The sequence below is a fragment of the Zootoca vivipara genome, chromosome 14 (genome assembly GCF_963506605.1).
Source record: "Zootoca vivipara chromosome 14, rZooViv1.1, whole genome shotgun sequence".
Taxonomy (NCBI): domain Eukaryota; kingdom Metazoa; phylum Chordata; class Lepidosauria; order Squamata; family Lacertidae; genus Zootoca; species Zootoca vivipara.
Window position 1 is genome coordinate 46506964 of NC_083289.1, and position 24671 is coordinate 46531634.

The 24671-nt window shown below is 45.8% G+C and overlaps 1 protein-coding gene across 1 annotated transcript in view; it reads left to right on the top strand.

Annotated features, from left to right (window-relative positions):
• Positions 1-24221, top strand: part of GRIN2A (glutamate ionotropic receptor NMDA type subunit 2A) — a 210067-nt gene extending 185846 nt beyond the window's left edge. Inside the window, exons 12-14 of the mRNA XM_060282391.1 lie at positions 5515-5702; positions 14927-15165; positions 21377-24221. Coding sequence (XP_060138374.1) covers positions 5515-5702; positions 14927-15165; positions 21377-23170 — 2221 coding nt within the window. The 3' untranslated portion in view covers positions 23171-24221. The remainder of the gene's footprint in view (positions 1-5514; positions 5703-14926; positions 15166-21376) is intronic.
• The last annotated feature ends 450 nt before the right edge of the window (positions 24222-24671 follow it).

Consider the following 24671-nt stretch of genomic DNA (forward strand, 5'->3'; position numbering starts at 1 on the left):
AGACAATGCCCTTTTCTCTCCTGGGACCATTTGCATTGGACCCGGGTGTTGCAACACAGCCTCTCCTCCCTCGAGTGACGCCACCAGCCGCTCTCCATCTTCAGAGAGAGACTGTTGCTAGTCTTGTTGATTTCCCACTTTGAAAACTTTGCCTGAAAGACGTGTAATGAACACCGGGATTGTATCAAGCGCTGAAGCCATTTGTTTCTGCTTTCTCTCTCAACGAGTCTTTTTATAAAGAGAGTTAAGCGGCGCGGCCCTGTCAGCGAAATCTTATTTCCTAGCACGGTGATGGATGGCTGTGCACTACTCAGGCAACAGGGGCGATAACACAGAGTTATGTAACAGTGGTAATAACGGGATGCAATCTTCAGGGGACAATCTTGCTCTTGGGGAGATTCTGTCTGTGCTGCAGTGATGTGTACGTTCGGAGGATTTTGGTGAGGGGTTATGGAGAAGCTCCAGGTGGAGCCAGTGTACTCTGAAGCTCAGGAAGATAATGTTTGCTTTGCATGATGAAAGGTTCAGGCTCAACATCTGGCAACTCCAGGTAGAGCCAGAAGATACTCCCTTTCTGAAACACCAGAGAGTTGCTGCCAGTCAGTGTTGGAAGTATTTAGCTGGTCTGCTCCTGCTCATGTTGCTCACCAACTGTCAGGGGTTGGACCGAGGAGGAATGGTGGGAACTGCCCCCCCTCCCCTGAACATTCTCGAGAACAGGAGGACAGTATAGATTTAGAACAGTGGTTTGCAGAAGGGCATGGTCCAGAGGCTGCAGAGGGCAGAAGCTGGGAAATATTGGAGGAGGAACAGCAGGAAGAAGTAGAAGCACCAGAGGAGTGACAGCTGACTGTGTCCTTGGAGAGCATTCCTGACCCACCCTCTCTCCCAGGACTAAGCGGGCATTGAGGGTAGTAGAACAGAGAGATCAGCGGCAGAAAGCCCAGATTAGCTGATGTAGTAGAATAGGGAAGACTGGGTGGGTGTGGGTGGGTGGGACCTTACTTGGAGCAACGCCATTATTAGGGAAGGCTGCATTCCTTCGTCACTCTCTACATATGATTGAATAAATTGCTTGGTAAGAACTTTTATCGTTTCTCTGATTTTTGGCTGCCACCGTGGGAGGGATCTGATTCCCTATACCCTGACACCAACACTGCCCATGCTTTAATCCCTTGCTAACCTTTCATCCCCTCACATCCCCATCCTTTCCAACCCCCCATCCCCTTCAACCCCCCCTATCCCTTCTCAGCTCCTTTTGTCCACCTCCCTGACACCCCATTGCCAATCCCTATCCCCCACCCACCCGCTCAGACCATGAGCTTCTAGCACCCTGTTGTGTGCATGTGCGAGTGAACAAATGGGTCAGTGGAGGGTGGTGGCAGCAATTATGACATGGGGGACATGGGAAGACCAGCCTAGGCCACTCACCCACCGGCATGTCAGCACTCTCTCTCTCTCTCTCTCTCTCTCTCTCTCTCTCTCTCTCTCTCTCTCTCTCTCTCTCTCTGATAATTTTTTATTAGTTTTACATATAATCACATTACATAGCATCATATCATTTTATTATATCTCTTTGGCTCAGCTGAGCCTATCGACTTCCCTCCCTCCTGCCTAATGGTTTACAAAATTAAGTTTTGCATTCTTGCATTTCACTTCCTCTCCTATTCTTGTTATATCATTACCTAAGGCATTAAGTTATTCAACCCGAATAAGTAATAACTTCATCTTACACCTCTTCAACTAACCCTGCTAATGATGTTAACTGCTTACAGTTGTCTTTCAAATGTAATATAAATTTATTCCGGTCTTTTTGGAATGCCTGATCTCGCTGGTTCCGGATTCTCCCCGTCAGTTTCACCAGTTCTGCAAAGTCCATCAGTTTTGTCTGCCACTCTTCTTTTGTTGGTACTTCCATTTTGGGGCTAACAAAGTTCTTGCCGCCATTGTTGCATATAAGAACAATTTTTTATCCTGTCTCGGTATCTCTTTACCCACTATACCCAATAAGAAAGCTTCTAGGTTTATTTTTTTTAACAAAGGTTTTTTTAAAACATTTTCTTCAACTCATTATATATCATTTCCCAGAAAGCTTTTGCATCTTTACATGTCTTCCACATATGATAAAAAGTACCCTTCTTTCCCTTACATTTCCATCATTCATTTTTTGGGTCTGTTTTAGCCAATTTAACTGATGTTAAATACCACCTTATACATCATTTCCATTACATTTTCCTTAAGCGCACTGCATGCCGTAAAATTAATCTCTCTCTCTTTCTCTCTCTGCTGGCTTGTTCACTTATGATGCCAGGCCTGCTTGCTTCACTCATGCTATGCAAGGGGTCAGCAAACTTTTCAGCAGGGGGCCACTGTCCCTCAGACCTTGTGGTACGCTCATAGCCATATTTTGAAAAAATAATAATGGACAAATTCCTATGCCCCACAAATAACCCAGAGATGCATTTTAAATAAAAGGACACATTCTACTCATGTAAAAACACACTGATTCCCAGACCGTCCGCGGGCCGGATTTAGAAGGCGATTGGGCCGGATGTGGCCCCCAGGCCTTAGTTTGCCTACCCATGTGCTATGCTCTCCACCTGAAGAAAAACCAGGGCACTTCTGGCCTTCATCATTCATGAAGAGTTTGGATTTGATATCCCGCTTTATCACTACCTGAAGGAGTCTCAAAGCAGCTAACCATCTCCTTTCCCTTCCTCCACCACAACAAACACTCTGTGAGGTGGGTGGGGCTGAGAGACCTCAGAGAAGTGTGACTAGCCCAAGGTCACCCAGCAGCTGCATGTGGAGGTCCTGCCTATGTGCTTCTAATGCATTTGAGGAATCTAGCTTCTCACTTGTGTTTGTTATGCGAACTAAGCATAGGTGTGCTATCGTGCATGCTTCATTTGCATAGTAACACAGGAAGCTGCCTTCTGATGAATCAGACCAATGATCCATGCAGCTCAGTACTGACAGACAACAGCTCAGGATTTTTAACTGGGCTCCTTCCCTGCCTCCAGCTGTCCGTGCCAACGATTGAAATTGTGACCCCTCCGATTGTGCTGCAACTCTCCCTGCAGAACTCTGGATGGCTCTTATAGCAAAAGCAGCAGCAACACACGCCAGCTGTTGTTGTCCCTGCTGATTTCATCAAGCAAGGCTATTCCCATAGTGTGTCTAGGGCAGTTTCATATAGAATCATAGAATCTTAGAGTTGGAAGAGACCACAAGGGCCATCCAGTCCAACCCCCTGCCAAGCAGGAAACACCATCAAAGCATTCCTGACAGATGGCTGTCAAGCCTCTGCTTAAAGACCTCCAAAGAAGGAGACTCCACCACACTCCTTGGTAGCAAATTCCACTGCCGAACAGCTCTTACTGTCAGGAAGTTCTTCCTAATGTTTAGGTGGAATCTTCTTTCTTGTAGTTTGAATCCATTGCTCCGTGTCCACTTCTCTGGAGCAGCAGAAAACAACCTTTCACCCTCCTCTATATGACATCCTTTTATATATTTGAACATGGCTATCATATCACCCCTTAACCTTCTCTTCTCCAGGCTAAACATACCCAGCTCCCTAAGCCGTTCCTCATAAGGCATCGTTTCCAAGCCTTTGACCATTTTGGTTGCCCTTCTCTGGACACGTTCCAGCTTGTCAGTATCCTTCTTGAACTGTGGTGCCCAGAAGTGGACACAGTACTCCAGGTGAGGTCTGACCAGAGCAGAATACAGTGGTACTATTACTTCCCTAGATCTAGATGCTATACTCCTATTGATGCAGCCCAGAATTGCATTGGCTTTTTTAGCTGCTGCATCACACTGCTGACTCATGCCAAGTTTGTGGTCTACCAAGACTCCTAGATCCTTTTCACATGTACTGCTCTCAAGCCAGGTGTCACCCATCTTGTATTTGTGCCTTTGTATTTGTTTCCTATGTGTTGTCCACAGCTATGAGCCACCACCTATGTATTTGGGGTAGCTGAGTAGGAGAGCACCTGCTTTGCATGCAGGAGATTCCAGGTTCAATCCCCGGCATCTCTAAGTAGGACTGAGATGGACCCCTGCCTGAAATCCTGGTGAGCCCCTGCCAGTCAGTGCAGACACTACTGAACTGTACGGACCACGTTTCTGACTCTGTATAAGGCAGTTGCCCATGGTCCTATGTAGCAATTGTCTTTTCACTGCCTTCTTTTTGTAAAGTGGAAGTGCCCTGACTAATTTTTTAGTTTAAATGTTCCACAGCATGTTCACTCCTCCCCCCTCCTGCTTCTCTTGAAAAGTAGAAATAATGAGGGCAGGGACTGTGAACTTTGAAAGAAGATTTCCGTGTCTATTTTAAAAACAGATCCTTTACACGGTTACATCTGATAGCCTCGGAAAGGCCTTCCACTGTCTCAAAGAGGATTGAATTTCTACTTTCTTTTTCTATAATCCACCTGGCGCTTTATTTCATTTTATTATTTTGGGCTGATAATATTATTAGTATGACCATTACACGATAAGGTTGTGTCAGAAAGATGGATTTAATCATAGAATGGCATACTTGAAATAATTTCTGATTGACTACAATATATTGGATACAACCTTCCTTCCTTCCTTCCTTCCTTCCTTCCTTCCTTCCTTCCTTCCTTCCTTCCTTCCTTCCTTCCTTCCTTCCTTCCTTAGAATATAATCATAGAATCATAGAGTTGGAAGAGACCACAAGGGCCATTCAGTCCAACCCCCTGCCAAGCAGGAAACACCATCAGAGCATTTCTGACAGATGGCTGTCAAGCCTCCACTCCAAAGAAGGAGACTCCACCACACTCCTTGGCAGCAAGTTCCACTGCCGAACAGCTCTTACTGTCAGGAAGTTCTTCCTAATGTTTAGGTGGAATCTTCTTTCTTGTAGCTTGAATCCATTGCTCCGTGTCCGCTTCTCTGGAGCAGCAGAAAACAACATTTCACCCTCCTCTATATGGCATCCTTTAATATATTTGAACATGGCTATCATATCACCCCTTAACCTTCTCTTCTCCAGGCTAAACATACCCAGCTCCCTAAGCCGTTCCTCATAAGGCATCGTTTCCAGGCCTTTGACCATTTTGGTTGCCCTCCTCTGGACACCTTCCAGCTTGTGGTCTACCTTCCTTCCTTCCTTCCTCCCTCCCTTCCTCCCCCCCTCTTCCCTCCCTCTTCAAGTAAGGTTATGTTCATCTTAGTGGCTTAACATGTCGAGAGTTCATTTCCTGCTGCTGGATTGCTTTGAAGTCACTTCAGCCCCTCCCTGTCCAGTATTTTGTATTTTGCCAGAGCAAAGGTGGCAGCCCTACTGTAACCCATGGCAGTTAATTCCTTAAAGTTGTAAGATTATTCTTTTCTCTCCTGGTCATTGTTTGAAAGTGCAGAAGCCTCTTAACTTTGCTGGAGAATCCTTCTGAGTGCCGTTAGGCCACCAACGCCAAGGAGGCCAATTGTGAGCTCACTTGCCTGCTGTCTTCAATGTGTTTTGTAAAACACCACTTTTTATTTCAGGAAGTTGGATGCTTTCATCTATGATGCAGCGGTGCTGAACTACAAGGCTGGTCGGGATGAGGGGTGCAAGCTGGTGACGATCGGCAGTGGGTACATCTTTGCCACGACAGGCTACGGGATTGCTCTCCAGAAGGGGTCGCCGTGGAAGAGGGCCATCGATCTTGCATTGCTGCAGTTTGTCGGCGATGGTAAGCCAGAAGGACTTTCTCTTCCTGCTCGCGGTGTTCTTGCAAGAGGAGCAATTTCATTTATTAATTCATTTCATTTCATTTATGCATTGCTTCCCGTCAAACGCCCCAGAGCAAGGAAACCATTTCAAATCTGATACAGAAACAGACTAGGATAAGAAATCTCCACGCAAAAGGATTCTTGAAAAAGGAACGTCTTCAGTACATTTCCAAGCCAATTCAAAGTGTTGGTGCTGACCTTTAAAGCCCTAAATGGCCTCGGCCCAGTATACCTGAAGGAGCGTCTCCACCTCCATCGTTCTGCCCGGACACTGAGGTCCAATGCCGAGGCCCTTCTGGCGGTTCCCTTGCTGCGAGAAGCCAAGTTACAGGGAACCAGGCAGAGGGCCTTTTCGGTAGTGGCACCCGCCCTGTGGAACGCCCTCCCACCAGATGTCAAAGAGAAAAACAACTACCAGACTTTTAGAGGACATCTGAAGGCAGCCCTTTTTAGGGAAGATTTTAATGTTTAATAGATTATTGTATTTTAATATTCTGTTGGAAGCTGCCCAGAGTGGCTGGAGAAACCCAACCAGATGGGCGGGGTATTAATAATAATAATAATAATAATAATAATAATAATAATAATAATAAGGTGCTGAAAAAACCAGCAGGGAGTTCCAAAGATTACCACTAGTACTAATGTATTAAGAATTAAGTATTTATGCTATTAAATTATTAACATTATTTGCTATTAGTTTATATTAACCATTATCTTTCTATTATTATTATTATTATTATTATTATTATTATTATTATTATTATTATTATTTACCAAATTATTAGGCCACCCCATAACAAAGTTCCCTGAGCCACCTAAAATATAATTCATTTGTAAAGTTCTGCTTTTCATTTCAGGATGACGGGCATAGTTCATCTTCCTCTTTTCATAGGTTTATTCTTCATGTATTTATGTATCACCTTTTGCATGTATGTCAGGGTGATTTCTAAACACCATAAAAGCACCTTAAAATATCTTTCAAAACAGTCCAGAATAAATGAGGAAGGAAGGTAGATTGAAGAACAACACAAAACGAACACCTAAGACAGAAATATTTTCATCCAGGTGGAAAAGCTCGTCAAAACAGTGTTGCCCTTGTAGTATTCAGAAGGAGGAGAAAACTAGGAGTTGGCAGCGCCTTTCATTGGCTCTGGCGCCACCTGCTGTTGGCCTCCCTGCCTTCTACCCAATGGGCCTCAGCTCCTACTGGCAACAGCACCTTCTGAGCACCAAGCTCCAGTCTTCCTAAACTGGAGAAATCGACACGAGGCTTATATATTGCATCATGGAACCCTGTGGAGCACAGCATATCCACTGGGTCTGCTGAGATGCTGTCCTGTCAACAAAAGCCTGGCCATCGGGCATCAGATGGGAGATTCAGATTGTGCCCTCTTTGTAACAAGCCCCATCAAACTGCCCATTCATTCCTTTTTTTAAAAAAAATTGATTTTTTTCAACAAACAACATAAAAAACAGAACACGAAAAAACACAATACATACACAACATAACAAAATATCAGCATTACAACAAAAACAAAAAATATTTCCAATCAATCTTGTACAGGGGTCCCCAGACTTACCGGCGTTTGGGCCGGTTCCCACCGTGCCGATCGCACGGCGGGCCGGCGGGTGGGGGAGTGCGCGCCCATGCGCATGCGCACGGGCGCTTACTGGCGCGGCGGCGCGCTTCCAGGGTGGGAAAAGCGCCGAAAATCCGTTGTGCGCATGCACGTGGGCCTCCCCCAACCCGGAAGTGCACCAGAAATGACTTCTTCCGGGTCGGGAGAGGCCCATACGCATGCGCACAAAGGATTTTCGGCGCTTTTTTCCCAACCCGGAAGAGCGCTGCCGCGCTGCGCACCGTAAGAGCGGGCGGCAGCGGCGGGCGGCGGGGGTCGTCGCGGGCCGGAATGGCAGGCTAATTGGGCCGCATCCGGCCCCCGGGCCGTAGTCTGGGGACCCCTGATCTTGTATCACATATCTTTATCGACTTCCTCCATTCCCTTTCAACTATGTTTCTATATATCACTTCCTTAATACTTTCCAGATCTTGATTCCAATCTTTTTAATAATTATTTAAACCTGTTAATACTCTTAATGCCTTATCAATACAATAAATCTCTTATACTTATCTTAACATATAAATCTATTCTAATTAAATCTTTAAAAATTCAATAGCATAATAACGCTTAACTAAATCTTAATACACAACACAAAACTTAACTAAATCTTAATACACAACACAAAACTCTTCTACAACCTCCTTTTACTTCCAAATCTGTACCGGTAGCTAAATACTGCTAATCTTACAATTCTTCTCTAAATAAACTTTACATTTCTTCCAATCTTCTTCCACCGATCTGCCCATTCATTCCTATGGGAGAAATCTCATTCATGATAATGTTGGAAGCCTGCTTCCTACCTGGAGGGTGAACTGTGGTGCTGAGAATTGCAGCCATCGGCACCGTAAATCATCCTTTCTTTCCTCCCCACCCCCAACCAGTCTGAACTTTTTCTGCAAAGCATTCCCAGTGTTCCCAGTGTTTCCTTTGGAGTGGAGAGGGGATGTAGCTGGGGGGAATGGGAAATGGTGGGAATATGGGGGAAATTATGCTTTGCCTGGCATGATATGAGAGAGAGAGAGAGAGAGAGAGAGAGAGAGAGAGAGAGAGAGAGAGAGAGAGAGAGAGAGAGAGAAATATCATACGTCCTGCTTAACAATCCAAAGCCTACTGAGCCTTGAAGAATAGGGTCATGGCAGACTATAGATAGCTATTAGCTCGCAAATAGCCTTGATAGCTATTACTCAGTCATCTCTGTTCCAAGGAGAGGTTGCTTGTTGTTTTGAAGCCGGTCAACTTCTTAATCCTCAAACGGCCTCTCAGCGCAGGGTGATTGCATTATTTGGAACAGTGATAGATACCACTACTATCAATTTTCAATTTTTTAGCTGTTTTGGAAAGCTCTTGTGTGTATCATCCTGTGCTTCGTTTGACTCTAGGGTGACCGTGTGGGTTTCAGGAGAAGATATATTGATTATTAATATCCTTCCTAACTCTCGCTAGCAAGTTTCTTTATATAGCAGAGTGCATTTCCCCTTTTATGCAGCAACATTAAAAAAAACACTAAGATCATAGCCACTGGTCCCATCACCTCCTGGCAAATAGAAGGGGAAGAAATGGAGGCAGTGAGAGATTTTACTTTCTTGGGCTCCTTGATCACCACAGATGGTGACAGCAGTGACACGAAATTAAAAGATGCCTGCTTCTTGGGAGAACAGCAATGACAAACCTAGACAGCATCTTAAAAAGCAGAGACATCACCTTCCGTATAGTTAAAGCTATGGTTTTCCCAGTAGTTATGTATGGAAGTGAGAGCTGGACCATAAAGAAGGCTGATCGCCGAAGAATTGATGCTTTTGAATTATGGTGCTGGAGGAGATTCTTGAGAGTCCCATGGACTGCAAGAAGATCAAACCTATCCATTCTGAAGGAAATCAGCCCTGAGTGCTCACTGGAAGGACAGATCCTGAAGCTGAGGCTCCAAGACTTTGGCCACCTCATGAGAAGAGAAGACTCCCTGGAAAAGACCCTGATGTTGGGAAAGATGGAGGGCACAAGGAGAAGGGGACGACAGAGGATGAGATGGTTGGATAGTGTTCTCGAAGCCACCAACATGAGTGACCAAACTGCGGGAGGCAGTGGAAGACAGGACTGCCTGGTGTGCTCTGGTCCATGGGGTCATGAAGAGTCGGACACACAAACGACTAAACAACTACAAATGCAGCAGAAAGCTGGGTTGTGAACTCGTGTGAGTCTCTTAAGACAGCAGACAATTCAATCTGGCTTGCCCAGATTGAGATATGTCCTATTATTCCTGGTAAGACCCCTTTGACCCCTCCTAAAAGAATAAAGACACAACAGTCTTATCATAAGTAACAAAACATAGTTTTTACTCACAATCAGGCAGAGCACAGTGTGCTCCCTGAAGGCAGGTTTTTAGGCTTAAAGTTACAAACATGTATACAAACAGCTTTACCCCATATGGGAGATACCCTGGGGGACTGCTTGGCTGGCAACCAGCAGTCCAGTCCAAGTGAATCAGGAAGTTCGCAGAGCAAAAAAGAAGATCAAAGAGAGGGCGGTGGTTGCGTGTCTTGGCCTTTTACCAGGTCTGGAAAGGTCACACCCACCTACCAGTCACATGCAAAGAAGGATGCTCCTGGCCAGGAGGAACAGGAACTTCAATGGACTGGACCAACATCCCCTGCATGACCACTCTAGGAAAGCAAGGAATGTTGTATTTGACTGCTCCCAGTGGATTACATCCCACAGTGGACTAACCTCCTGAGGTCTGTTCACTGGTGAGCCTTGCAGATGAAATCCTACTGCCTAGGCTGTGTGATCCTGTTCCTTTACTGGAAACAGGGCTGCACAGCCAATGCAGGATTAAACCCTGTCTTCCGGCCCATTAGCTGCTGTCCCCAGTGACATCAGCTAAGGGGTGGGTGGGCATGATTTGAGTGAAATGGCTTCATGGGCCAAGTTGGACCCCTTGGCAGGCCACAATTGACCCATGCCACCAGCCATCTTTCCAGATTTTTTTCTCTCTTTCTTTTTAATATTATGGTGGCAGAGGGAAAAATGTGAAGCACAAAATAAAACATTTTTTAAAGTTGCGAAGGCCAGAAGGCACCTTGAAAGTGGGTGGTGGGGTGGGAGAATCCTTAATGATTTTGCTAATTTCTTTTTAAGAAAGCTGCAAGACATTTCTCTCTCCCTCCACCCCCACTTTGCTTTCATTCAGGATGTCTCGTCTTCTTAACTTTAGTCCTCACTGCCTTGGTTGGGAAGCCCTCCGGCATTCACAGAAGCTGAAAGCATTTAGGTGGGAGTGACGTGCACTGCATCAGTCTGGTGCAATTGCAGTGACTTATTCAACGATTTCTTTTAAAGTTCTCTTGGATCGTGATTTTCTCTCTCCATAAGACTCCCCCCAACAACCCCACAAGCCATGAGAGATTTACTCTTTGTCGTGCCTTTGAATAGCCACTTTCCCTTCTCTAATTACATCAGCTTTGTAACAAAAGGAGACGTCTTCTTATCTCAGCAGTTCTTAACAGCAATACAGAAACAGCAACAAAAAGCCATCAGGTTTTTTTTTGGGGGGGGAGGTATGGGGGAACCGAGAATACTGGCTTTGGTATATGCACAGTGTTGCTTTATTATTGCATAATTATTCCTCTCTCTTATTAGCATTACAAACTGGCTGAAAGAAAAATTGCAAACTGGCTGAAAGAAACCAGTAGGAGAACACTTCAATCTCCCAGGACATTCTATACAAGAGCTCAAAGCAGCTGTTTTATTACAGAAAAATTTCAGAAACAGACTGGAAAGAGAAGTTGCTGAATTGGAACTCATTACCAAGCTTAAAACCATGGAGCCACCTGGGATGAACAAAGACATAGGATTCTTATCTCATTATGCATGACCAAGCTTTCTTTAGTGCCTCAGCCCTTGCTTTTTCCCCGCAGGAACTATTGCAGTCATCAGCAGTCATTAACAGCCATTAACAGGTTTACCACTCCTATCAGCCCATCACCCATTCCCACCCACCCCCACCACCCTCTGAATATACATAAGGGTCTGGCTCTTCTGTTTCAAGTGTATCTGAAGAAGTGTGCATGCACACGAAAGCTCATACCAAAATAAAAACTTAGTTGGTCTTTAAGGTGCTACTGAAGGAATTTTTTTATTTTGCTTCGACTCAGACCAACACGGCTGCCCCCCCCCCCCTGCCCACCAGTACAAATCAATAAGGACAGGCAGATACCAGTGAAATGTGTTATGTTCACAGTTGCCTCTCAGAAGTGCTGGGCAGGAATCACTAATATTGTGCAGAAATACCACAGATAAGGCTGAATAAATTGGTCTGTTTCAGTTTCACATTTTCCCCAATCTTAAGTGTGTGATTTGGGTGGGTTTTTAAAAAATCAAATCAAATCAGATCTTTATTATTAATGATCAAAGACCAGCATTAAGAAGCTGCAATTAGAAGCACATAGGATACATTGACAGATGTGAAGAAGAAGAATAAAGATAATAATTTTGAAAAGAATATTAAAAAGTGAAGTCAAATGGGCCTTAGAAAGCACTGCTAATAACAAAGCCAGTGGAAGTGATGATATTCCAGCTGAACTATTTAAAATTTTAAAAGATGATGCTGTTAAGGTGCTACACCCAATATGCCAGCAAGTTTGGAAAACTCAGCAATGGCCAGAGGATTGGAGAAGATCAGTCTACATCCCAATTCCAAAGAAGGGCAGTGCCAAAGAATGCTCCAACTACCGCACAATTGCGCTCATTTCACACGCTAGCAAGGTTATGCTTAAAATTCTACAAGGCAGGCTTAAGCAGTATGTGGACCGAGAACTCCCAGAAGTGCAAGCTGGATTTCGAAAGGGCAGAGGAACCAGAGACCAAATAGCAAACATGCGCTGGATTATGGAGAAAGCTAGAGAGTTCCAGAAAAACGTCTACTTTTGCTTCATTGACTATGCAAAAGCCTTTGACTGTGTCGACCACAGCAAACTATGGCAAGTTCTTAAAGAAATGGGAGTGCCTGATCACCTCATCTGTCTCCTGAGAAATCTCTATGTGGGACAAGAAGCTACAGTTAGAACTGGATATGGAACAACTGGTTGGTTCAAAATTGGGAAAGGAGTACGACAAGGTTGTATATTGTCTCCCTGCTTATTTAACTTATATGCAGAATTCATCATGTGAAAGGCTGGACTAGATGAATCCCAAGCAGGAATTAAGATTGCCGGAAGAAATATCAACAACCTCAGATATGCAGATGACACAACCTTGATGGCAGAAAGTGAGGAGGAATTAAAGAACCTTTTAATGAGGGTGAAAGAGGAGAGCGCAAAATATGGTCTGAAGCTCAACATCAAAAAAACCAAGATCATGGCCACTGGTCCCATCACCTCCTGGCAAATAGAAGGGGAAGAAATGGAGGCAGTGAGAGATTTTACTTTCTTGGGCTCCTTGATCACTGCAGATGGTGACAGCAGTCACGAAATTAAAAGACGCCTGCTTCTTGGGAGAAAAGCAATGACAAACCTAGACAGCATCTTAAAAAGCAGAGACATCACCTTGCCGACAAAGGTCCGTATAGTTAAAGCTATGGTTTTCCCAGTAGTGATGTATGGAAGTGAGAGCTGGACCATAAAGAAGGCTGATCGCCGAAGAATTGATGCTTTTGAATTATGGTGCTGGAGGAGACTCTTGAGAGTCCCATGGACTGCTAGAAGATCAAACCTATCAATTCTTAAGGAAATCAGCCCTGAGTGCTCCCTGGAAGGACAGATCGTGAAGCTGAGGCTCCAATACTTTGGCCACCTCATGAGAAGAGAAGAATCCTTGGAAAAGACCCTGATGTTGGGAAAGATTGAGGGCACTAGGAGAAGGGGACGACAGAGGACAAGATGGTTGGACAGTGTTCTCGAAGCTACGAACATGAGTTTGACCAAACTACGGGAGGCAGTGCAAGACAGGAGTGCCTGGCGTGCTATGGTCCATGGGGTCACGAAGAGTCGGACACGACTAAACGACTAAACAACAACAACAACAACAACAACAATTAAAAAGGAATAAAGTAAATAAAAGTAGCATAGAATAAGTAGAATGGGCAATGTCTGAAGTCAGTTCTTGGTGAATTTATTTTACGTATTTCTCATGGACATACCCCCTCTAGCATCATATGCATTTAGGAACAGGACATCACATTCTACATTGTCCCTTTCCCAAGTCCAAGAAGGCAGGAGTTTGGAGCTATTAGGCAGCTGTTGCTTCAACAGCTCAGACTGGGAGCTTGCAGTATAAACACCGACAATTGGGAAACACTGGCCTGTGAGCGCTCTGATTGGAGAACAGCCTTTACCAAAGGTGTCATGGGCTTTGAAGACACTCAAACTGAGGACGAAAGGGAGAAATGTGCTAAGAGGAAGGCACACTTGGCAAACCCTCACCGGGATCAACTCCCACCGAGAAACTTATGTCCCCACTGTGGAAGGACGTGTGGATCCAGAATTGGCCTCCACAGTCACTTACAGACTCACTTTTTGGAAGACAATTTTACTATGAGGGATCGCCAAAGAAAAAGAAGATAGGAGCCTGGAAGCTCTGAGACTCTGGGGAGGCGTTTCCAAGGCTTCCCCATTCTCCTGAGTAGCCTCATGTGCAGTTTATGGGCATGTTTAATATCATTTATTGACACAAAATGAGGCACCTGTAAGAGACTTAGCAAGATAAAACACAATAAATAGGAGCAGTTTAAAATAATAATAATGAAACGATGAAGACTGAAATGCTCATCCAATCATATCTCAAACATGAGTCTACTCAGCGGCCTTAGAAATAGCTTAAGAGGAATGGACAATGTTTGTAGAATATCTGGAAAATAATTGCGAACAAGTGAAAGCTTCAGCAGGATTAGTGTAAATTCAACAGTATAATTTTATGTTGTGGTAATATGCAAAGGGGGGAAATGAGAATGTTTGAATAGAATACGCAGCAATAATGGGAAACTAAAAGGAACCATGGAAAGGGAGGAAGGGAAGTTGACAATTGATTTATTACTGGGGGATGTATAAATGTGGAAAAGGCCAGGCACATCTCTTTGGGGAGAACATTCCAAAGATCGGGGGCCACCACTGAAAAGACATGTTCTTGTGTAGCCACCCTCCACATCTCCCTCAGATGGGGCACATGGAGAAAGGTCTCTGATGGAAGTCAAAGGCTAGTTTGTATGTGGTGAGGCAGCCCTTGAGGTGGCCCTGACACTCCTGTGTGTCTTGTTGTCTACTCTGCCCCTGTGGCCTTGACGGAGATTGTGGGGAAGGAATCTGAGAACCAGCCAGGAACCCAGGCAGCTGGCATGAGAACCTCAATTCCTGGAACAGGGATATCCACCTCCAACGCCTCTTCAGGGGCATTGGAATTGTGGAGAGCTGCCGGTGTCGGCCTTGCTCCTTCTCTGAGACCTCTGATTCTAGGTCTGGGCCCTGACGCCCATGCAGCAAAGAAACATCTCACTGGTTTCCACCCCTGAGATCTTCTTGGATTTCCATACCCTAACCGTTAGGACCTCGTTATTATCTTGTTCTCCTGTTTTCCAGGTGAAATGGAGGAACTGGAAACTCTGTGGCTGACGGGCATTTGCCACAACGAGAAGAACGAGGTCATGAGCAGCCAGCTGGACATTGACAACATGGCAGGCGTTTTCTACATGCTCGCTGCTGCCATGGCCCTCAGTCTCATCACGTTCATCTGGGAGCACCTGTTTTATTGGAAGCTGAGGTTCTGCTTCACTGGAGTTTGCTCTGACAGGCCAGGACTGCTTTATTCCATCAGCAGGGTAAGCTTCTCTGTGTGTTTCAATTAGTATTATGCTCACCTGTAAGGCCTCCAACATCTGAGACCAGGAAGAGCATGAGAAAGGAAGGAACGTCTTCCATGGCTCATGGAAGGAGAACAGGGAGGTGGTCTAGTGGGCCTTCCTGGCAAAAGGTGTTCGAAAGAGCAGGTGTTGTCAAAGAAGGAATCCTTCCTTTGTCATAGTTCATAGAACTGTAGAGTTGGAAGGGACCACGAGGGTCATCTAATGCAACTTCCTGCTATGCAGGACTCCTTTTGCCCGATTTGGGACTCGAACTCACAACCCTGGGATTAAGAGTCTCATGCCCTACCAACTGAGCCATCACGAAAGTGTCATCTGAATTATTCTCAGCATCCCCACGATGGCTGGCTGTGTTCTATCTCAACCATCAGCGGCAGTGTGCTGTGGAATGCCAGCTATAATAATAATAATAATAATAATAATAATAATAATAATAATAATAATAATAATAATTTATTATTTATACCCCACCCATCTGGCCAGGTTCCCCCAGCCACTCTGGGCGGCTTCCAACAAAACACTAAAATACAGAAATCCATCAAACATTAAAAGCTTCCCTAAACAGGGCTGCCTTGAGATGCCTTCTAAAGGTCTGGTAATTGTTGTTCTCTTTGACCTCTAGTGGGAGGGCATTCCACAGGGTGGGTGCCACTACCGAGAAGGCCCAGCTGCTAGGAATCACAGATAGGGAGAAGGGTGTTGCGCTCAGGTCCTGATTTTGGGCTTCCCATAAGCACCTGTGGGAACACAGTCCTGGCCTAGATGAGCCACTGGTCTGATCCAGCAAGCTCTTCTTTGTTTCTTATGTTCAGTGAAAGAGGGGCGGCGGAGCTAGAGCTCTCAGGTATTCAGCCGATGGGGAAGTGTATACGAGAAGAGATTGTTCTGCTTTCCAAGGGCTGGAGCTGAAACTCAGTGGTAGAACTTCTCCCTGGCATGCAGAAGGTCCTAGGTTCAATCTCCAGTAACTTCAGGCAGGACTGGGAGAGGCTTTTTTCTGAAACCCTACTCTGACAGCCAGCGTAGGCAATACTGACATACATGGACCAACAATCGGACTTAGTAGAAGGCAACTTCCAGTTTTCATGGAAGGAGCAAAGCCTGAACCATTTCAGGACTGAAAGGGAACTAGAAACACATTCGGGGGGAAAGATACATCAGCATACAGAAGACGTAATGCAAAGGTTTCGCACGCACATGGTTGTGTGTCGTCTCTCCCTCGCCTTTTACTTCCATAACTCAAAACATTAAATCTGCCTTATATTTTGCAGCATTAAATGGCAAAGCACGACATCTCAGGCACAATGCCCCCCAATAATTGCTCTCCTTGAATAAGTGCAATTAGCCTTCTGCATGAAGTAATTTGTCTAAAAAAGATGAAGCTATTTTTTTTAAAAAACAACAACATAGTAATAGTGATAGTAATAGTAATAATAACGCAACTAGTAGCAAAAGTGAAATTTCAATTACAAAATAAGTTATTTGTTTAAACAACCAGCTGTAAATGTGCTTAGCCTTAATCTCTGGCAACGTACAGTGGTGTGTGTGTGTGTGTGTGTGTGTGTGTGTGTGTGTGTGTGTGTGTGTTTTAATTAGTTAATTGACTCTGATTCTGTGTTTGCCAAAAATGTTCAGGAAATAGTTGGATGGAACCACTGAGCTAATATCTAATTCTCTCTCTGTGTGTGTGTGTGTGTGAGAGAGAGAGAGAGAGAGAGAGAGAGCGCAATTGAGAGCAATTGAGAGCGAGGGAGGGTGGAACCGCACTAGGATTTTCTCGAAAAGACTGTATCTTGGCTCAAACACACAAATCTCCCTGCACACTTTCTGGCTTGCAGGACGTGTTAGTATGCAGCCTACATTGGCATACCCAAATTGCTTTGCTGTCCATAAAAATGGTTTGCTGGATCCAGCCAAGATCCATCCAGTCCATCAATCTGTTTATAGCTTCAGCCAGATGTTCACAAGCTGGTGGACAGGAAGGTTGAATGTTTTCTCCTCTGCATCCCCTCTATTCAGAGGCACAATCCTCTGGAACATGAACACTCCCTTTGGCTGTTCCGGCTAACAGCTGTTGACATGTCCATCTTCCATTAATTCCTCCCAGTTTGTGGCAAGCAGCCGAGGTGGTTGCCCTCCCAATGTTGTTGGGCTCCATTTCCCATTAGATCAGAGGTAGCCAATGTGGTTGGCCTTCAGATGTCACTGGAGTCCAGTTCCCACTGCGTCAGAGATACCTAACGTGGCTGCCATCCAGCTCTTGCTGTGCTCCATTTCCCATTACTTCAGGTTTGTGTAGTGCAGATGTGGGGGAACCTTTTTCACCCCCCCCCTGGTCCAAATTCCTTTCTGGACAATGTACTACATGCCGACGTTGGCAGGGCCAGAGGCAAAAGTGGGCAAAGCAGTGAATGGGCACATTCCTTATGGACAGTTGGCTGGTTTTGGCACATTGACTCTCCCACTCTTCTCTGTCCTCCATCCAGGCATGCAAGAGATGATAATGATATCAGAGTTCAAGGACACAGGCCAGCCAGGCAAAAAACTCAAGGGGGATTAGGACAGGAACACTGGGGTGTGTGGTCTGGGGAGAGTCCTCAGGGCTACATAGAGAGGTTTGGAGGGCCACATCCACCCCCCAGGTCTGAGGTTCCCTACCTCTGGCTTATTGTTTCAGGAAGTGAAAATAGGCAAGCTCGCATGACAATGTGGACTGAATTAAATCAGTCCAGGTGGGTGGGATTCTTGCACTAACCTGTTCCGGATATGGCATTATAATTATTGCCAGCTGTAAGAACAATCCTCTCCTTGGTTCCCAGTTAGGTACTAAGGTTGAAATACTGGGGGCAGATAATTTCTGCCATTGCAGCAGGTTTCAGGAGCTGTGGTGGTTGAGTGAAGGCCAAGTGGAAGGCTTGCTGCAGTTACCTGGTTGGCCTCTGTGGGGAACAGGATGCTGGGCTAGGTGGGTCATTGGTTCTGATCCAGCAAGGCTCCTCTTCTGTTCCATTTTGGAAGAAGAGAGAGATAGAGATAGCAAGAGCAAACGCTGAGTTGCACCATGGAACAGGAAGAGGCATGTGATTGCTCTCTGAGGTCTCCAAACCCTGGTTTGTGATGCAAACAGCATCTTTGCTGATGCAGGAAAACTGCTATTGAATCCCACAGGGCTGCTGTTTCAACCCCCATGGCATGGGCGTAGGCAGGGGGGGCAGGAGGGGGAGTTGCTGCCCTTAGAGGCAGGGCCGCTGGCCAGCCTGCCCTGCTGCCCACCCGGTGCCGTCTCCCTTCTCCCTGGCTGGCTGCGGGGCAGAGGGGGAGGAGGGGATAGGAGCAGCCCAATTTCGAGCTGATCCTGGCGCCCCCTTGCCCCTGCCGATTGTGGAGGGGGAGGAGGGAGTCGGAGCAGCCCGATTTCGGGCTGATCCTGGCGCCCCCTCACCCCTGCTGTTCGAGGAGGGGGAGGAGGGGGTCGGAGCAGCCCGAAATCGGGCTGCTCCGATCCCCTCCTCCCCCTCTGCGATCGTCGGGGCGGGTGGAGGGAAAGCTGGCAAGGGAGAAGGGAGCTTTCCTTGCCCCACTGTGGCCCCTCCCCCCTTGGCCCTGCCCCTTGGCCCCGCCCCTTGCCCCCCTAATTTTCATCCTGGCTACGCCCCTGCCCCATGGTATCCAATGGTTTGCTGCCGTATTGCATGAAGGTGCAGGCTGTCCAGGCTATGCAACTGAAATGCTAAGGGTATCAATACCTACATGTGTAGAATGTACTACACATCAAGGAACATAGGATGCTGTCTTAGACTGAGCCAATCACAACACGTAGGCTAATAATTAGTGGAAAATATTCAACAGAATAATGATATCATTCAAATTATAGGAGTAAGCCAAACTATACAATATAACAGAGTGGTAGTGAGGACCGTCAAGCCGTGTGTTCAAACCAGATGTCTAAGGACAGTCTCACAATAGTCTTTCAAAAGTTTCAATGGAAGACTTCTCAAAAGTTTCAAAAGTAAAGTCTCTCAATAGTCTTTCAAAAGTTTCAGTGGAAGATGTCTCAAAAGCCTCAAAAGGACAGTGTCTCCGGAATGATATTACTGTTTCATAATAGTCTTCATCAGCCGATATTTTCCAACAAAATATGTAAGGATCAGCGCTCACTAGATGAAGACTATTACAAAACTTTTGAAAGACTATTGAGAGACTGTCCTTAGACATCTGTTTTGAACACACGGCTTGACGGTCCTCGCTACCACTCTGTTATATTGTACATATGAACTTTGATTGGCTTATTCCCATAATTTGAATGATATCATTATTCTATTATATATTTTCTAGTATTAGCCGATGTGTTGTGTTTGTATTGTTGTGGTTAATTCTTATTGCAACACAGGGATTTGTTTTTAGACTGAGCCAAGCCAGTGGTCCATCTAGCTCACTATTGCTTATACTGACTGGCAATAGCTCCCTCCAGTGTTTCAGGTAGGGAGTCTCTCCCAGCCCTAGCAGGAAACACCAGGATTTGAACTGGGAACCTTTTGCATGTAAAGCAGATGCTCTGTTATGAAGCTATGGCCCTTCCCCTCAAAGAAAGGGTGGGGAACCTTTTCAAGCCCAAGGGTCTCAGTGGGTGGGGCAGCCTTCCAGGGGGTTCATCGTGGGGTTAGAAGCAAAAATGGAAAGAGCAGCAGATGTGATTCTGGACTTTTGCATAGCAGGCTACGTTCCAGACATGCAAAAACCAGAGGAGTCTTTACACATGGAGAAAGAGAATACACTTGCACATATCTCCATCTCAGTCATCTATCCAGGCAAGCAAGGAAACATTATTGAGGGATGGGAAGGACAGGGGCAGGGGGGGACAAAGGCCTGGAGATGGAACTGGGAAAGAACTGGTGTGGGGTGAAAATTGTAGTTAAAAGGTTTTTTTTTTTTTTTTGGCCTTTGAAAGACGGTTTTCGAAATCTTGGCTTGTTAACGGAAATGCTGATCCAATTGGGGGAAAAGACTTAGGGAGAGGGGAAGGTGTGTGCGATAAAGTATAGGGTTAAGACTTAGATTAGAGATATGATAGTCAAAAAAACTGTGTTTTCTGGAGGGAGTTAGAAGAATGGCTGAGGAAAGAATTTTTAGGTTAATATAAATTTTTGTGAGTTCAGATAGGTGTCTGGGCAGAGAGCTGCCTATCCTCCTCTCTCTACTCGGAGGCACCCAGTGGCAGGGGGTGCTCTGAGGGGTGGGGAGGGGGTGGAAGGAAACCCAGACACAATAATGGAACCTTGGAAGTGCTGTGCCCTGCGGGTCCCTCTTGTGGCAGGAGGGGGCCTATGGGAGGACAGCATGGAAAAGGAGGAGGATTAAGTTAATATTATAAGAATAGGATTTTGAATTGGAATAGAAAACCCGCCATAATTAATTAGAGAATGTCAGCAAAACCAGGAGGAAGAGTATCGAGGAAGTCACAATGATAATGTTAAGATAATAAGAATTGGGAATTTATAATTCTTCCCTATTGTTGTTGTGCTGTTTGTATTTGTTTAACTATGTTTATGAAAGAGCTGGGGGGAAACCAACCCTCAGAGCTCCTCCATTCCTGTCCTTTCAGTGGCAGGGAGGGGATGTGGGGGGAGGAGGGAGGGGGGAGGCCAAACCCAACTTATAATGGACCCCTTTGATTCTTAACGCCCACGGGTACCACTGGTGGCAGAAGTGGACTGGTGGGTGGAGGGAAAATGAAGGGACAGTGTTATAATGTATGTTTTGTTTGTCTTGTTTGTATAAAACTAATAAAAATTATTTTTTTAAAAAGGAAACATTGTAGCTGGTCAAAAATACTCAAGGAGGACTTTGCATGAGGATACAGTGGAACCTCGGTTTATGAACACCTTGGTTTATGAATTTTCGGTTTACGAATGCCGCGGACCCATCTGGAACGGATTAATTCACTTTCCATTACTTTCAATGGGAAAGTTCGCTTCAGTTATGAACGCTTCAGTTTATGAACAGACTTCCGGAACCAATTGTGTTCATAAACCGAGGTACCACTGTAGTCCTGAGGGAGGGAGACAGAGAGCTCGGGGGGGGGGGCATATTTGACCTAAAGGGTGGAGGCTCCCTAACCCCTTATTTAAAGATTTGAAACTTTATCCCTTTTGTGTTGCTTCTCGTTTAGGGTATTTACAGCTGCATTCATGGGGTCCACATAGAAGAAAAGAAGAAGTCTCCCGACTTCACACTGACGAGTTCTCAAACGAATATGTTGAAACTCCTGCGGTCGGCAAAGAACATGACCAACATCAACCCCTCCCGGATAAACTCCCCCAAAAGAACAGCCGATTTTATCCACAGGGGGTCCTTGATAATGGACATGATGATGGACAAGGGGAACCTGATCTTCTCCGACAACAACAGGCCCTTTCCGCCGAAGGAGAACATTTTCAGCGACAACATAGGCGACCTACAGTCTTTCATGGGCAACCGCCACAAGGACAGCCTCAACAACTACGTTTTCCAAGGGCAGCACCCACTCACGCTGAACGAATCCAATCCGAACACGGTGGAAGTCGCCGTTGCGGCAGAAGGCAAAGGGAATTCGCGCCCGAGACAGCTGTGGAGGAAATCGGTGGAATCTTTGCGCCAAGAATCTCTGCGGCAGGGCTCTCTCCAGCGAGAAAACGATTCTGACGAGAACCGGCAGCATTCGTTGAAAGGCCCAAGGTACCTCCCCGAAGAGATCATCCGCTCAGACGTTTCAGATACCTCGAGCCGGGCCACCTGCCACATGGAGCCCGAAAACAACAACAACAAGCACCACAAGTCAAAGGACAATGTTAAGAAACGTCCTGTGGCGAAATACCCAAAGGACTGTAGCGATGTCGAGCTGACATATCTGAAAAACAAGTCTCTGCCTCGGGATAAAATTTACATTATAGATGCAGATAAAGAGCGTGGCTTTCACCTGGATACGCCCCAGTATATCGAGAACATTATCCTTCCAGAGACAATGGAGTTCTCCGACATTTATCAGGATCACAACGACAACTACCGGAAGTCGGAGCAGAGTAACAGGACTCCTTTGCCGAACGAGGAAAGTCTTCCAATCAACGACCAGTACAAGCTGTACCCGAAGCACTACGGCTCGAAAGATAAGAACGCAACCTTCGGCGAAGCCAACGACCACTACAGGCAGAACGCTACCCACTGCAGGAGCTGCCTTTCCAGCCTGCCCAGCTACGCCGGGCACCATTTGAGCCGCTCACCCTACAAGTGCGACGCCTGCGTGCGGATGGGGAACCTGTACGACATCGACGAAGACCAGATGTTGCAGGACACTGGCAACTTGGCCCAGCGGGAGGAAGAGGTGTACCGGCACGACTGGGTCCAGAACAACAAAACCCAGCCCCCGAAGAAAAGCAAGCTGAGGATCAGCCGGCAGCACTCTTTTGACAACCTCCTGGACAACAAGCCCAGGGAAGTGGACATCGGGAGGCCGGCCCGGAGCATCAGCCTAAAAGACAAAGAGAAATTTCTGGAAGGCAGCCCTTATGCAAACCTGTTTAGCGCCCCCCAAAGCAAACTCTTGAGCAGCAAGGCTCCGCTTTTCACGCGTACCTTGGACGACGGTAAGAGGATCAAGTCCCTGTATTCCGACCGTTCCGCGGAGAACCCTTTTCTGCACTCTTATTACGACGACCAGCACTTGGTTCTGGGGCGGAGCCCCGCGGGCCTTTATAAACACTCCTTGCCCACAAAAGCGAGAAATGATAGTTACTCAAGGTCGTCGATAAAATCGACCGCCTCGTACTGTTCCAGAGACGGCCGGGTCCACAACGACATGTACATTTCGGAGCATGGGATGCCTTATGTTGCAAATAAGAATAGCGTGTACTCAGCTCCAAGAGTTTTAAATTCCTGCAGCAATAGACGCGTGTATAAGAAGATGCCTAGCATTGAATCAGATGTTTAGCTTTTTCCATTCACATTTTTATCTAGAGGGGAAAACATAGTTGCCAGCATCCGAGAGCCAAACGGGGTGTTCCTTAGCGGTCTTCCGGGAACTGAGGGGCTGCGATGCCTTCCATTGATCGAATTAGTGTGTTGAACCAAAAACAAAAAGAAAGAAAGAAAAGAGGGAGGAGGAAGAACGATTGGGGAAACCCCCCCATCACTCCAAGGGCATATCTATACTACAAACATATATTGTTTTATTTTACTGCAGTGTCTTTCCCCAGAGCATCCTGGGAATCGCAGTTTGGTGATAGTGCCTCAGATCCCAAGGTCATACCCCCACCAGACATTTAAAGCACTATTTTACCACTTTGAACAGGCATGGCTCCCCCAAAAGAATCCTAGGAACTGTAGTATGTTAAGGGTGCTGCCCCCCTGGCAGAGCTACGATTGTTCCCTGGGAAGAGGGATTGACTGTTAAACCACTCTGGCGATTGTAACTCTCTGAAGGGATGAGGGACCTCCGAACAACTCACGGCGCCAATAACAAACTAAAGTTCCCATGATCCTTGAGGGGTGACGCTTTGACTGTTCGAATGGTATTGTGGCGATTTACCTACCGGTATATAGTGGGCATGTGGCCCATATTAACAACCCACAGCTTTGTTTGGAAGGCTACCATCCCCTAGGAAGAGGGAGCAACGATCAAGCTCCCTTAGGGATCAGTTCAAGCCCGGGCAGAAATGGGCACCATTTCTGGTCTGTTCATTTTGGAATCCTGCTGGGATATGTTGGCAACTATGTTATTTTTTTATATTAGGATGGTTCTTTTCCCCCTTGTCCATCAGACTTGAGTCCTTCTCGCACTTTCCACCTGGCGTATTTATGTCCTCCCAGACGTTTATTTTTTAGTAGAGAATAAGCAATATGGTATGCATGTACTTTGACACAGAACAAAGAAAAAATTTTGTTAAGAATGCATTTGTACACTGACAAAGGTAAGACTTGTCAAAGAGATTAGAGCTAGTCTTTTTTTTTAAAAAAAAGAAACGAACAAAATGAAAAACTATATATATATATATATATATAGCTATAGCTATACGATTTAGTTTCATCTTTGTTTTTAAACACAGTCAAACAAAAGCAAAAAATATCTATATCTATATCTATATATATCTATATATCTATCTATATATACATATATATAAATATATATATACATCCTCAGGGCCCGTGAATGGAAACAATATTGTGTTCATCTTTGTCTGTCTTACAGAGACCAAGGCTGCAATCCACCGAGGACTTCTCCTCCGCCAAGTCCCATTGAAAGGAATGGAAGTTTCATAATTGCTAATAGAGGTCCCACACGTTCAGATAGCAGCTCCAAGCTGGGCGATGTGGTGGTGCAAAGGAAGGGGTGGGAACCTCTCCCAGGGAAAGGCAGGGAGCTTCTTTCCCCGTCTCCCCATCTAAGCCTGAACAGACAGACAGACCACGCTAGTCCCTGTCGAGGCCAGGCT